Source organism: Nuphar pumila, chromosome 4 (assembly GCF_984573655.1).
Source record: "Nuphar pumila chromosome 4, dmNupPumi1.hap1.1, whole genome shotgun sequence".
Classification (NCBI taxonomy): Eukaryota; Viridiplantae; Streptophyta; class Magnoliopsida; order Nymphaeales; family Nymphaeaceae; genus Nuphar; species Nuphar pumila.
The window spans coordinates 45,922,602-45,938,096 of record NC_143252.1 but is presented as its reverse complement, the minus strand read 5'-3'; the positions used below and the strand labels follow the sequence as shown (position 1 = coordinate 45,938,096).

General features: G+C 35.6%; 1 protein-coding gene across 1 annotated transcript in view; it reads left to right on the top strand.

The window, feature by feature from the left end:
- LOC149840154 (phospholipase D beta 1-like) overlaps positions 1-15,495 on the top strand; it is a 134,461-nt gene that overhangs the window by 6,120 nt on the left and 112,846 nt on the right. The window contains exons 4-5 of the mRNA XM_090005009.1: positions 2,843-2,845; positions 2,908-3,153. Of these exons, the coding sequence (XP_089861135.1) occupies positions 2,843-2,845; positions 2,908-3,153 (249 nt within the window). The remainder of the gene's footprint in view (positions 1-2,842; positions 2,846-2,907; positions 3,154-15,495) is intronic.

Here is a 15,495-nt window from a genome sequence, read left to right as displayed (position 1 = left end):
AGAAACCTATGTCACACGGACTCGGCTAAAAGGTCGACGCACCCGCGTCGCCCGTACCCGACACGGGTGCGGCTTCGGACACGGGGCGGACATGATCAACGAAGTGTCGGACTCGGTCAACGCACCGGGGCCGAGTTCGCCCATGTTTTGGACTCGATCAACTTTGACTGAGTCTATTTTTGTCCATTTATTAAAATTAATTTTGGACTCGGTCAACTTTGACCAAGTCTATTTTTGTCCATTTATGATTGTTATATATATATATTTATTGTTATTATTGTTATATATATATATATGTTGTCAACTTTGACCGGTCAACTTATTGTTTTAAAATTTATAATCTTATTATTGTTATATATATATATATATATATATATATATAGTCGTGTCCCCGTGTCTAAAAATTTTGAAATTGCTCTACACCCGTGTCGCACTCGTACCCGCACCCGCACCATGTGACATAGCAAGAAACTAATTTAACAAACTATAACAAACTTATAACAATTAACTAACATGTAACAACTAAACTAACTAATTAACAAACTATGTAACCAACTATATACCAAACTAACTAAATAAAAACAAGAAAGAAACTAACATGTAACAATTAACTTAACAAACTAACTAATCTTAAAATGAATTAAAACAAACTAACTAAGAAAGCAAAAAAACAAGCTAACCGAATTACAAGAAATGAAACTACCTATTAAGCTAATTGACAAGAAATAATAAACTAACAAACTAATATTTAACCACTACTCTAACCACTGTACGGAAGTGTAAACTAAATAAATAAAATCTGGAACTTATTAACTATGATTTCTAATTAACTACTACCAAACAAAGAAAATGAAGACTAACCAAATAACTAAGAATTCAAGAGATCAAAGACTAACATGTCAACTAACAATATTACTAAATCAATAACTAACTAATAGTTGTACGAACTTTAAAATAATTAATAAAGAATACCTAACTAACCTATCTAACTATTCATGAATAGAAAGAAGAAGAACAAAAATCGGCTAATGTTTTAATTAGCTAAATCTAATTTAATTAAGCTATCAAATTAACAACTAACTAAAATTAACGTGACTCAATTAAATCTAACTCTAGTTGTGGGATTTAAACTACCCTTCTACAGCAAAACGTGATTTAAGAAAAGAATATAACTATTCTACTAAAACCGATAATTGCAATAAAAGGAATTTGGCTAAACTAAGTTAATCCTAAACTAATTTTTAACAAATTCAATTAATCTAATGAAATTAATCCTGATCTAATTGACTGAAAACAGAAATTAAAAACATGAATTAAAATGGCTAATAAAAAAGAATAATGACAAATTATCTATATCGGCTAAAATTAAAAACTATTTAAAAACGATAATGGATGAATTAACAACTAAATTCTAATCTAGTTACTAAAAATAAATTCTGGAATTAAATATTACCAACTAACTACTGAGAAACTAACACAAATGTTAACTAACATTGAAAGACGTGATTTAATCAATGCACAAACTACCTATTAATGGAAATAATCAGACAATATTCAGATCTATCTACCGAAAATAATAAAAATAAAAAAGATAACAAAAACCCTAAATTGATTAATTAAAAAGAATTGGAATTAATTAATTCAATAAATACCAAATTAAAGAAACTAATCTAAATTGATTTAAACCTAAATCTAAACCTAAATTATTTTAAAATCACGAAACTCATAAAAAGAAACTATTCTACAACTAACGATCTATGTTAGCTTGCATGCAATGACACGACAAAAACTAAACTACGCTATATGCAATGCTAGATCTGATATCTATATTTTTTTTCTTTTTCTTTTTGCAATGAATAAAAACAAGCAATCTAAACTAAATGCAATAAATATATGAAGATTAAACTATACTATATGCCATGATGAAATATGATGCATGTATTCTACGGGATAAATAAAAGCTAATCTAAATAATAATGTATGGAGAGACGGGGGAGAAGAAGAAAACCTCACAATTCGCCTCCGATGGAGGGGTTGAGAAGAAGAAACGATCTTTCCTTCAAGTTGTACGTGCCTCCGACGATGGGAACAAGAAGAACCGGCGCCAGAAGGGATTAGAAGCAAGAAGAGAATGGGGAAGAAAGAAGAAGAGCAAATGGGAGAATCAGTTGGGAACGAAGAGGAGGGAGAGAGAGAAGAGGGCGTGTTTTCTCAAGAGGGAGATGCCCCCCTTTGCTGAAAAAGATGTTTTTATATTGCAAATCTAGGTTAAAACTAAAATTTCTAAAAAGGTCAAACTAAGTTTTAAAAATTCTAAAAACTACCCTCATCTAAAAACGTGTTTCATAAAAAGTGATTTCTAAACAAGATGGAAAATGTTAGTTGGAATTCATAAACTAATTAAACTACAGCCTAAAAAGTCCTAAACTAATCAAAACACTGAAAAACACAAGAAAGATTTGAAAATTGGCGTTTTCAACTTTATTTTGATTTTAGAGCAGTTTCTCAAAAACATTGATAAGAATGAGTTTTTAATGCCTTTTTTCGATGGATCATGCATAGAAATATCTGTATAGAATGCAAAATTTATGCATGATCAATTAAATATCTCACAATCTGAAACCATGTAAATTTTGAATTGATCTGGATCTGACATGAAAATTAACTAGATTCACTCTTTCAATGACCATCTTATAGCTAGCTAGGCCTGGGTCAGGCTAGCATCCATTGTGGATTCAATCTGTTTATAGCCCTAACTACGAGGGGCCATTATAGCCATATGGATAACCAAAATTTATGGAGGTCCGTCTCAAGTGTGACAAAAAACTACTTTGCAAGGCAGACTGTTGATATGTTCTTTTTTGTACAGTGGATAATTATTTCTCTACTAATGTGCTATCTTTACAGCCAAATATAAATGGCCCAAGGCAACCATGGCATGATTTGCATTGCAGAATAGATGGCCCAGCTGCATATGACATCCTTACCAACTTTCAAGAGCGCTGGACTAAAGCTTCAGAGCGCCGAGCACTTACAAGACTGTTACATTCTGAAGATGATGCTTTGCTGGACCTTGCAGCAATCCCTGATATCTTAAGCTTGCAGGATGCTGCACAATTGCGTGCAAATGAAGCAGAGGATTGGCAAGTGCAGGTGAATTCTCATTCAAGTTCAAAATTTAAATGTTTCCAATAGAAAAAGAACATTAATAGAGCACATTAACTTTACGTATAGATGATAATTTTGGGCTTTTATTAACATGTAGATTTTCCGTTCAATTGATTCAAACTCGGTGAAAGGATTTCCTGAAGATCTGAGAAGGATGGATGTGAAGGCCTCCGACAAATTAAAGGTGGCTATCACCAACCGCTTCAGAACTAACACCATGTTGGTGGTCGAAGGCCTGAAATCAGCAAGCAAGCCCACCAAGAAGAAGCCTAAAAAAAACACTGATAACCAACTTAAAATATATGTTTTGCAAAATGGTCCTCTGTAAGGGCAGAACTGTCAGTTTACCAGCCCTTTACAATTATTTTCAGAAAATATAACAGATGTTAACCTCAGTGATTAATTTGCAATAGTTCATAAAAGGTGAAGATGCAAAAAAACCCTAATATTTAAGCAATGTTGTCCAAATCCATGGGCAATCAAATCGTTTGCCAAACGATTAAGGTGAATCCGCCCCATACCGATTCTCAAGTGAATCGTTTTAAATCGGCAAAAAAACAAGTAAGAAATACATCGTGCCAATCAGAACGTGACATGTGTCAAAACCATTACATAATATTAAAATAATATTAACATTTTAAATCTAAACAATTTTTACATTTATTAAATATAACCGATTTGGGTTAGTATCGTGTTGATTTTCGCTGCGAATCAGCCAATACTGACAACATTGGACCCAAGTATGACAAAAACCCAATGTGGATGATCAATACGAGATAAGTTTGTTCTGATAAGATTTTATAGAAAACAAGTAGGGACATTCAAATCATCGATCTTGAGAGAGAAGACTATAGATACTGTACATGCAGAACTACAATCAAAACAAAGCAAACCACAATTTAAAAAAAAAAGAAGAAAACAAAACAAGACAATATTTTCGTGGTTCAGCGCTCAATCTTACATCCATGGGAAGCGAAAAATCTACTAGTTAAAAATTCTTATGGTATGGTCTGCAAAATATTTCTGAATCGGGTCATGGATCAAAAAGGGTTCAGGATTCAAGACACCCACAACAGATATGCACTAGGATTGAGATGTCCATTTCATAAAAAATGTCAGTTTGCAATATCTAAGATCGTTACATACGATCCTCTATACAAACCTATCTCATTGTTTATTCCCACAATGAATCTGCAGTCCATTTTCTGTGGCCAAGAAAGATTGTGATGAAGCAGATCAATGTCTTTTAGGGACCATATAACACATGATCTTCAGCCCAACTAGGGGTCGGCATCAAGCCGGGCCGGACCCGTTTCGTTTAGAGCTCGGCTCATCGGGCTTTAAGTGTAGCCCAGCCCAAATCCATTTGTAAATAATAATAATTAACAAGTTCCCAACTTCCCATGCACCCAATTAATTACTTTTCTAGTTTTCATAAATTTAATATAACTAATTAGGTAAATAATAATAGTTATCAACTTATATACTATGCAATAGTTAATTTTTTTTATTTTATATTATTAAAAATAATAAATAACTCAGGCCCATCGAGCCGGCCCGGTAGACCACATGCCGTTTTGATGGCGTTTTGCACTTCGCACGCTCGCAGCGGTGTGAGGTGCATATGAGGCGCAAATATCCGTTTTGATTTTTCGGTTTTGAGATATCTGGCCAAGTAAAAGGTTTTAATAGCATTTATATTGAGTTTAAGGGGCTTTGTGACTGTTGGACGGTTTTGAAGGCCTTTGATTGACAGTCAAAGGTGGGTGACCGTTTAGGTACCTTTTTGTCCTATTTTCAAACTGTCAGATTTATGACCATTAATCTCATTTATTGCAAAACGTTTTGGCCTCTCTAAAAGTCTATAAATATCTTCTATTTTCGTCTTTTGAAGACATCGGAATTTCTGACTCTCCAGTTTTCTCCTTTCTTTCTTCTCGGTTTGGCTTGCAGAGTTCATGTGTGGGAGAGGTTATCTGTTCTTGCGAAGCAGTGACTCTCTTGAGGTTCAAGCCTAGTTGTATCCTCGGAACTCAGTTGTAACAAAACCCTTTTTCGCATCTTCGGAATTTCCGGAGTGGGGCGATTGAAGTTCTAAAGATAGCGATCTTAAGAACGTGCCTCTAGGCTTGAAATCACTTTTCTGAAATCCATTTTTCACAAGGTTGGAGTAACAATTTTAGAACTTCATTATGGCCTCTGGTTCGACATCCAACTTCATCAATCTGCTTAGCCGTGACCTTGAAAAACTCGATCGATTTGATGGGTCAAACTTCAAGCGATGGCAATCAAAGGTATCTTTCTTGCTGTCCGAGCTGCATACTATGTCCTCAAAAAGCCTTGTCCCACTGTCGTTGCTGGAGAAGTTGAGACAGAAGAACAAAAGAAAGAGTGAGAGAAGTGGCATACTGACAACTACAGATGCAAAGGGCATATCCTGAACACTTTAGCCGATTCTCTCTTTGACCTGTATTCACCATTGGAGTCGGCTGGAGAGTTGTGGAATGCTCTCGAGATCAAGTATAATGCAGAAGATGCTGGTAACAAAAGGTTTATCGTAGATCAGTATGTTAATTTTTCTATTGTTGATGATAAGCCGATACTTGCTCAAATTCATAAGATGCAAATACTGGCCTATAAGATCAAAGGAGAAGGTATGTATCTTGATGATGACTTCCAAGTTGCTGTCATCATTGGAAAACTGTCGGATTCCTGGAAAGAATATAGGAGTCACCTAAAACATAAAAATGAGAAAATCACTTTAGATGGTCTTCTTAAGGACATCTGAATTAAGGAGGAGACTCGTCTTCGTGACAAAAAGAATTCGAGTCCTAAAGAAGGTTATCCTAAAGTGAATTTTGTTAGTAACAAGGGTGGAAAAATCATGAAAACCCAAAAAATCAAAAAGAATTTCGTGAAAGGGAAAAAACCAACTGATAAAAAGAAAATTAGTTGTTATGTTTGTGGCAAGTTTGTCCATTTTGCTAGAGAATGCAGAGAACGGAAGAGGACTGGTCCTAAGCCAAATGAGTCAGAAGAGAGGCTTGTTGCTGTAATCTCTGAAACCTTTATGGTGGCAGCAAATAAGGACTGGTACCTGGATACTGGAAGCACTGTTCATATGGCAAACAACAGGAACTTGTTCAAGTCGTATGAAGTAGCGGGGGAGGGATGAAATCTCTTTATGGAAAACTCTTCATCAACTAAAGTGCTGGGAAAAGAGAGTGTGAAAATTAAGTTCACCTCCGAGAAAGTCCTAACACTTGAGAATGTCCACTATGCTCCAGAAGTTCGAAAAAATTTAATCTCTGCAGATCTACTGTCACGAAATGGCTTTAAGATTGTTATTGAGTCTGGGATTGTAACTGTGACCAAAGGAAAAATCTTTGTAGGAAAAGGGTTTGACACTGGTGGTATGTTCAAGATGAGCATAAATGAAGCTACTACTTCTGTTTATATGGTTGACTCCTATTTTCTTTGGCATTCAAGATTAGGACATATAAATTCTCGTTGCATTCATAATATGAATAACTTTGGTCTTCTTCCTTGTCATGTTAGAATAGAACATAAACATAAGTGTGAGACATGCATTCAAACTAAGCTAACTAGACTTCTGTTTCCTAGTGTAGAAAAGAATTATAAATTGCTTGAATTAGTGCATTTTGATGTGTGTACGATGGATAATGTTTTAAGTCATGGTGGCAATAGGTACTTCATTACCTTTATAGATGATTACTCGAAATTTTGTTATGTTTATTTGATGAAACATAAATCTGAAGCATTTTCCAAATTTCTTATTTATCTTGCTGAAGTATAAAATAGGTTTAAAACAAATATTGTACATTTAAAAACAAATAGAGGAGGTGAATACTTAGGAGGAGAATTTGATAAATTCTGTGGAGATAATGACATTATCCATCAAACTTCAGCACCTAGAACTCCTGAACAAAACGGAGTAGCAGAAAGGAAAACCAGAACACTTGTAGAAATGACGAATGCTATGCTTCTTAATACGGGTTTGCATTCCAACTTATGGGGAGAGGTTATACTTTCTGCTTGTTATATTCTTAACCGAGTTCCTTATTCCAAATCTGAAAAATCACCTTATGAATTGTGTTTTGGTAAGAAAACTAATCTTAGTTGTTTTTGTGTTTGAGGTTGTTTTAGCATATGTTAAAATTCCAGAAAATAAAAGAAAAGAAGGTTGAACCTAAAACATTTAAATGTGCATTTGTTGGGTATGCTGAACATAGTAAAGCATATAGATTTCTGGACATTGTTAATGATGTTATTATAGAATCTAGAGATGCATCTTTCATAGAACATAAAAATGCATTTGATTCTCTTCTTAATGGCAATCACATTACAGTAGATGAACATCCTGTTAATGACATGATTGAATATTCTAATGATTGTGCTGATGAACCAGAAACTGAAGTTAGACATAGTAAACGCATTAGAAAGCCAACTAATTTTGGTTCTGACTTTTATACATTTTTAATTGAGAATGATCCTGTGTCTTTTCAAGAGGCTATGTCTTCTCAAGATGCTGCCTTTTGAAGAGAAGATATTAATGATGAAATAGAATCAATTATGTCTAATAATGTTTGGAAATTAGTGAATTTACCTGTTGGTTGCAAAACTATTGGCTGCAAATGGATTTTAAAAAAGAAATTAAAAGCTAATGGTACAATCGATAAATTTAAAGCGTGTTTGGTTGCAAAAGGCTTTAAACAAAAAGAAGGTATTTATTGTTTTGATACTTTTGCTCCTTTAACCAGAATATCTACTATTAGAATTCTGATTGCCATGGCTGTCATATATAAGCTTCAAATCCATCAAATGGACGTGAAAACGACCTTTTTGAATAGAGAATTAGATGAAGAGATATATATGGAGCAACCTGAAGGTTTTGTAGTGCTAGGGCAAGAACGCAAAGTTTGCAAACTTGAGAAATCCTTATATAGATTAAAGCAAGCCCCTAAGCAATGGCATGAAAAAATTGATAGTTCTCTGGTACATAATGGTTTTAAAATTCATGATGCTGACAAATGTGTCTACAATAAAGTAGATAGTAGTTCAATTATTATTATCTGTTTATATGTTGATGATATGCTTATTTTGGGTAACAATAGTGAATGCATAAATCAAACAAAATATTTTTATCTTCCTTGTTTTGTATGAAAGACTTGGGTGTTGCAGATGTTATTTTAGGAATCAAAATTATAAGAAATAAAAATGGCATTGTATTATGTCAATCACATTATATCTTAATAGTTCACCTGCATGCACCCCATATGATCCAAATATGAAATTGACTCCTAATGTTGGTGCAAGTGTTCAACAATTAAAATATGCCAGTGTTGTAAGTAGCCTTATATATGCAATGAACTGCACAAGGCCTCATATTGCCTATGCAATAAGTAAAGTGTGTAGATACACTAATAATCCTGGTCATCAACACTGGAATGCAGTGAACATGATTCTTAGATATCTAAAGCATACTTTAGACTATGGAATTCACTATACCGAGTTTCCTGCTATTATTGAAGGGTATAGTGATGCAAGTTGGAATACCGACTTTAAAGATTCCAAGTCTACGAGTGGTTGGGTTTTTACCCTTGGTGGAGGAGCAGTTGCATGGGGGTCTAAGAAATAGACCTGTATTACTCATTCTACAATGGAATCTGAGTTTATTGCTTTGGCATCTGCTTGTAAAGAAGTTGAATGGCTTAAGAATATGCTAGTGGATATTCCACTAGGTGAGAAGCCTATACCTGCTATTTCAATGTTTTGTGATAGCCAATCAGCTATATGTAAAGCAGGTAATATAAAATACAATGGAAAGTCTAGACATATTAGTCTAAGACACAGTTTTATAAGACAAATGATTGGTGATAATATTATTTCATTGAAATATGTGAAGTCATGTCAAAATTTGGCAGACCCATTTACGAAAGGCCTTTCGAGAGATGTCATCAATAAAACATCGAGAGGAATGAGAATTAAGCCAAATAAGTCATCACCTAAGGATACCCAACCTAGAGCATTGGAGATCCCACATGCATAGGTTCAATGGGAAACGAATTGGTGAATGACAGATATTGAGCATATTTATGTAAGCCCATTACTGATGTATGTTCATGAGTTGTAACTAATATGAGGGTTGAGCTAATAGCTCTTAATGAGTTTGTAGGCCTTAAGGCTAGGGTGTGTGTTACTGTACACCTAGACAAACTCACCTATATGAGTGTAGAAATGTGAGTCGTTTCTTATGAGAATTGGCAGTTCTCTAGAGCACTCATGAATCCAGGAAAGCACATGGCTCTAAATGTGCCAACATGAAATCCACAGAATCGAACTTTTGGAAACCTATGTATGATTGAAAACTTCATTAACAATATAAGGAGATAAGTTCAAGGTAAGTCCACTTAGCACCTTGGTTAATTTAGGTTTTCTTTCAAATAGTGGGGGTTCAAGTCATGCAGACACTCTCACTGATGCATAAGTTTTTATGCAAGCCAAATATATTTTAAAACTAGTGGGGGATTGTTAGGAATGTTTTAAAATTGGTGATTTCTTTCCACCAAAAGTGCTTTAAAAGGTTTAGTCTCATATCTAAGAGAAATCCGTTTTTCTAGTGGTTTAAATACAGGCTTTGTTCTCTATTCTTTACTTTGGTAAGCCTTGTGTCTTTGGGTCGCTTGTGGACGTTGCTGCACATCGTGCAGCAACGGACGCATCGTTCGCGCGCGCGCGTGTGCGTAAGGGCGCTTGAGGCGCAATGTGGCATTTTGATGGCGCACTTTGCACTTCGCACGCTGGCAGCGGTGCAAGGTGCATATAAGGCGCAAATATCCGTTTTGATTTTTTTATTTTTGAGATATCTGGCCATTTGAAAGGTTTTAATAACATTTATATTGAGTTTAAGGCGCTTTGTGACTGTTGGACGGTTTTGAAGGCCTTTGATTGACAGTCAAAGGTGGGTGACCGTTCAGGTACCTTTTCGTCCTATTTTCAAACTGTCAGATTTATGGCCATTAATCTCATTTATCGCAAACGTTTTGGCTTCTCTAAAAGTCTATAAATATCTTCTATTTTCGTCTTTTGAAGACATCGGAATTTCTGACTCTCTAGTTTTCTCCTTTCTTTCTTCTCGGTTTGGCTTACAGAGTTCATGTGTGGGAGAGGTCATCTGTTCTTGCGAAGCAGTGACTCTCTTGAGGTTCAAGCCTAGTTGTATCCTGGGAACTCAGTCGTAACAAAACCCTTTTTCGCATCTTCGAAATTTCTGGAGTGGGGCGATTGAAGTTTTATAGATAGCGATCTTAAGAACGTGCCTCTAGGCTTGAAATCTCTTTTCTGAAATCCATTTTTCACAAGGTTGGAGTAACAATCGCGCGCGCGTACTAATTAATGTGCATGTTCGGGAGTGCACGTATAACCTTCCCCCTCCCCCCGTGTCTGAGTACCTATTGTTCACATTTAGCTCGCCAAGCCTATTTTATGATTTTGAACAAACTCTTTTCCAGCCGAACATGAGCTGAGCCACAAGTGGATCAGCTTCTTTCCCAGCACTAATGCAACCCCAAGTATTAGGATTATTCTGTCCCTCTTCCTCTGCCTACTAATTAATGGTCCCTATTGGGTTTAAGCAGATCTAAACCTGGATCCAGGTACAATGGAGTCAGTTATAAACTTATAATCTTATATACAAGGATTTGCAAAGTATTACATGTTATGCTGTTTTTTTCCAGTCATTCCATCCTTCAACTGTTTGGATCTATCTGACCCAGTTCCAGAACCAACAACATGGGACCCACCAAGATCTGAAATCCAAATGCCAGTGAGTATTAAGCCTCACGTCTCTGGTATATCTTGATTCATGTCTAGATGGGTGTGACTCAAGTCTTGTCTATCAGACAAAACCAACTTTCATAGCTGGTCGTCATGATAGCTGGATTTGGGTCCCATAGTTTTACCTCAAAATGTGAGATAGAGGCCCTCTTTAATACGAAAGAGACCCTTTTAAAAGCATCTGATAAAACGACTGCCTGGTGGTGGTGGGTAGGGGTGTCAAGGGGTGGGGTTTGGTTCTGACCCAGCTAGAACCAGACTTGAACCAGATTTTCAGGTATGGTATCGGGTTCAGAACTAAGTTTAACCGAGTCTACTATAAAAGAAACCATACTCAGACCCAATAAAAACAACATGAACTAGACCCGGAACATACCCGGTAAAATAATATTTTTATTATTTTTACATTGAAAATTTGTGGGCCTTAATCGGAACTTGGGTCTAGTATAAAATTTCACAAACTATACTCGGATCTATGTATTTATCAGACCTTTGAGTCTAAACCCGAGTCTTAACTAGGTATTCTTATTTGTCATCATACCCAGATCCTTTAGGGTTTGGCCTGGGTCAGGTCCTTGACACCAGTGGGTAGGAGTGTCAAAGGGTTGGATCTGATTTGGACCCAGGTGAGACTGAATCTGAATATGAACAAGAGTTGCTGGTACTGGGTCCGAAAGTACATTTGATGTACAAGATTGATACTTATTTGATGCTTGATAGTTTTTAGATATGGTTAGAGGGATTGAAAATAGATTTTATATTTTTTTATGTAAAATTTAGTTACTTTATTTTATTTTATTTTTTATTTTTTAGATTTTTAAGAATTTATTTGATTTTTTAATTTATTCTCAAGATTTTGCCGAAAAAACTTGATAAATATTCAAAAAGTTAAAAATCTACCGAGACATTGTTGTTTTAAACTTTTGTCAGAATGGTGTCAAGGGGTAGGGTTTGGTTCGAACCCAGGTAGAACCAGACTTGAACCAGATTTTCAGGTATGGTATCGGGTTCAAACCTAAGCTTAATCGGGTCTATTATAAAAGACCATACTCAGAACAATAAGAACTACATGAACTAGACACAGAACATACCCGGTAAAATAATAATTTTATTATTTTTACATTGAAAAATTGTGGGCCTTAATCGAAACTTGGGTATAGTATAAAATTTCACAAACTATACCCGGATCTATGTATTTATCGGACCTTTGAGTCTAAATCTGAGTCTTAACCAGGTATTCTTATTTGTTACCATACCCAAATCCTTTAGGGTTTGGTCCAGGTCAGGTCCTCGACACCCCTACTGGTGGATAGTGGGTAGGGGTGTCAAAGGGTCGGATCTGGTTTGGACCCAAGTGAGACTGAATCTAAATCTGAACTTGAGCTGCTGGTACTGGGTCTGGACCTTGGTTCAATCAGATTCATCATAAAAAACCATACCCACGTCATGAACCAAACTCAGTACATTTCTAGTAAAATAATATATATATATATATATATATATATATATATATATATATATATATATATATATATATATATATATATATATATATATATATTAAATTAAAAATCCACATATCTTAATTAGAACTCAAGTCAAGCTCGCATTTGGTATGAAATTTCACAAACCATACCCAGCTCCATATACTAATTGAACCTTTTGAGTCCCACCCAAATTCAAAAAAGACCTTGTTCTTTATCACTAAACCCTAACCCTATAGGGTTTAGTAGGGGTCTGGTTCGGGTCAAACCTCCCCAGGATTCATATGCTGGGGCTCACATTTTTTTTACAAGACCTTAATGTGTCATATGAAAGTTGGGACGCAATGGAACCAATATATATATATATGAGAACTGAACCTATTAAGCCCTTTTTTCTCCTGCCCCATTAGGCCCCATAGTTTAAAGTTTTTTTTCAGATAGATCTGAACCATTAGACATGTTTAGCATGTTGGATTTAGTGGGAATCGACTCTTAGATCATGTTTTTTTGACAAAAAAAATGTATTTTTATAAGCCTGGAAAATTGATGCATAAGTAACCATTGAATTTGGATCACCGAAAAACCTTGACAAATTCTGGTGATCCAAAAGTCGGTTCCTACTAAACAAAACTTACAGATCACATCTATGGTGTTAGATGTGAGAAAAAATTGTAAAAAAAAACAAGACTTTTTAAAGGGCCTAATAGGGCAGAACGAGAAAAGGGGCAGCACCAGCTCTCTCTCTCTCTCTCTGTATATATACACGAGAACTGAACATATTAGGCCCCATTTCTGATTCTCCCCATAGGTTTTAAGTGTTTTATGATAGATTTAAACTGTTGGACATGTTTAACATGCTTGATTTAGTATGAATCAACTCTTGGATCATGTTTTTTCGATGAAAAACATGTTTTTTTGAGCTGAGAAAAACTAGTACCTTCATAGCCATTGATTTTGGATCACCGAAAAAACATGTTTAGAGGCCAGATTTCGATCCAAAAGTTGGTTCCTATTAAACAAAACCTATAAATCACATCTACGAAATTAGATGTGAAAAAAAAATACATAAAACTATGATTTTTGAAGGGCCTAAGGAACACATTACTCTCTCTCTCTCTCTCTCTCTCTCTCTCTCTATATATATATATATATATATATATATATATATATATATATATATATATATATATATATATATATATATATATATATATCAGAGAACTAGAAATATGACATTTTCAACACTTTTTTTGCAAATTCAACAATGTGGATATGTTTGGCATGGTGAATTTGCTAGGAATCCACCGTCAATGTGATTTTTTAATGCTTGAATAATTATGAAAATTATGAGCCATTGATTTTAAAGCTTTAAAAAAATCTCGTTTATGCATCAAAATCAGAAGATTAAGAGTGAGTTATTATAAAACCAAACATGTAGATCACATCTCAAGATAAAAGAACAAAAATTCATAAAAATTGTGGTTCACACATTAGTTCTCATACTTCTAATTCTCATATTCTAGTGATTATATATACACACACACATGGAGAAACTAGAATATGTAAAGCACCACCATAAATCGTCATTGCTCTGCCACCCATCAGTAGAGAGAGAGAGCCGAAAAGCGATAAACATTACCTAAAAATAAAACTCAACAAAGCATTGAGTGCCACAAGCACAAAAACAACAGCAACATGAGAACACCATTAACACAAAAACAGAAAAACCCGAACACAAACAGAAAACTCATCAAGGACCACAGACATTTAGATGGGGATTGGTAGGTGACAGAGACAGGTCTTTGAGGTATATGCAGAGGATAACATACACATCAGCCAAGACCCTATGAGTCAGACAGTTAAGGTTGAACGAAACATCCCGAAAAGTAGCATCATTTCTGGTCATCCATATGAACCACTACACTGTAAATAACCAAACTCTCCAAATAGTCCTCCACTTCTTTTCGTGTCTAATTATAACAGGGCCGAGGATAAGATCCAACGCAAAGCGACCTTCTCACACAACAACTCATGGAGTCCTCCAAGCTTTAGAAAACAATTCTCGAAACACTACACACGACAAAAAAAGATGTTATGTAGTTTCTTTAATATGTCGACAAAGCACACACCAATTGGAAAACTAAAAACCCATCTCGTGATGTTGTTACGGGTTTGTATCTGGTCATAAAGAATCAACCAAGCCAATACCTTGGTCCTCGGAGATGGTCCCTTCGCCCATAAAGCATTGTTGGGGGCCTAGCTCGGCCCTGGAGGTAAATGAGAACGGTGAACCCTGTGGACTTGGAAAAATCCCGCATTAGAGACTGCCCATTGAAGCCAAGATCTGTCTACCCCCAACGTCCAAATCCCAGTCAAGAAACAAATGCAATGCCTTAACCCATATTTTTCTCAAATGCAATGTGTACGGTCCATGAGCCCCCCAACGAATTGCAAGAGATTTGATTTGACCATATTTCAACCAGAGGAAGTTTGCACATGCATCCTGTGAAGTATGAGCCAACCAACACTGTTTCACAACCAATGCCACACTCCTTTTATGCAAATCAAAGATTCCTAAGCCAACCATAGTCCTTAGCATAAATCTAGAGTCTCATCTCACCAAGTGCCTCTTATAAGGTCCATTTACACCACGCCATAAAAATCTTGACATGATGTGCTTAGGCATGACACAAACCGACAAGAAAAATTCTAGAATCGCAGACAAAACATGCATGATCAAAGTAATTCTGCCTGCAAGAGACAAATATCTGGCACGCCAAGGCTGGAGCTTAAGACACACCTTGTCAACAACCAGTGCCCGTGATGCTGAAGAGGTTGGCTTGACTTGTAGAGAGAGCCCCAAGTACTTGATCGACAACGGCCCTAAAGTGTAATTGAAATTTTTTCCACTGCGTTTTGACAGGTCGAATCGTCATTCAGTAGCATGATCGAAAACTTATTTTCATTGAGCTTCACCCCGGACAAA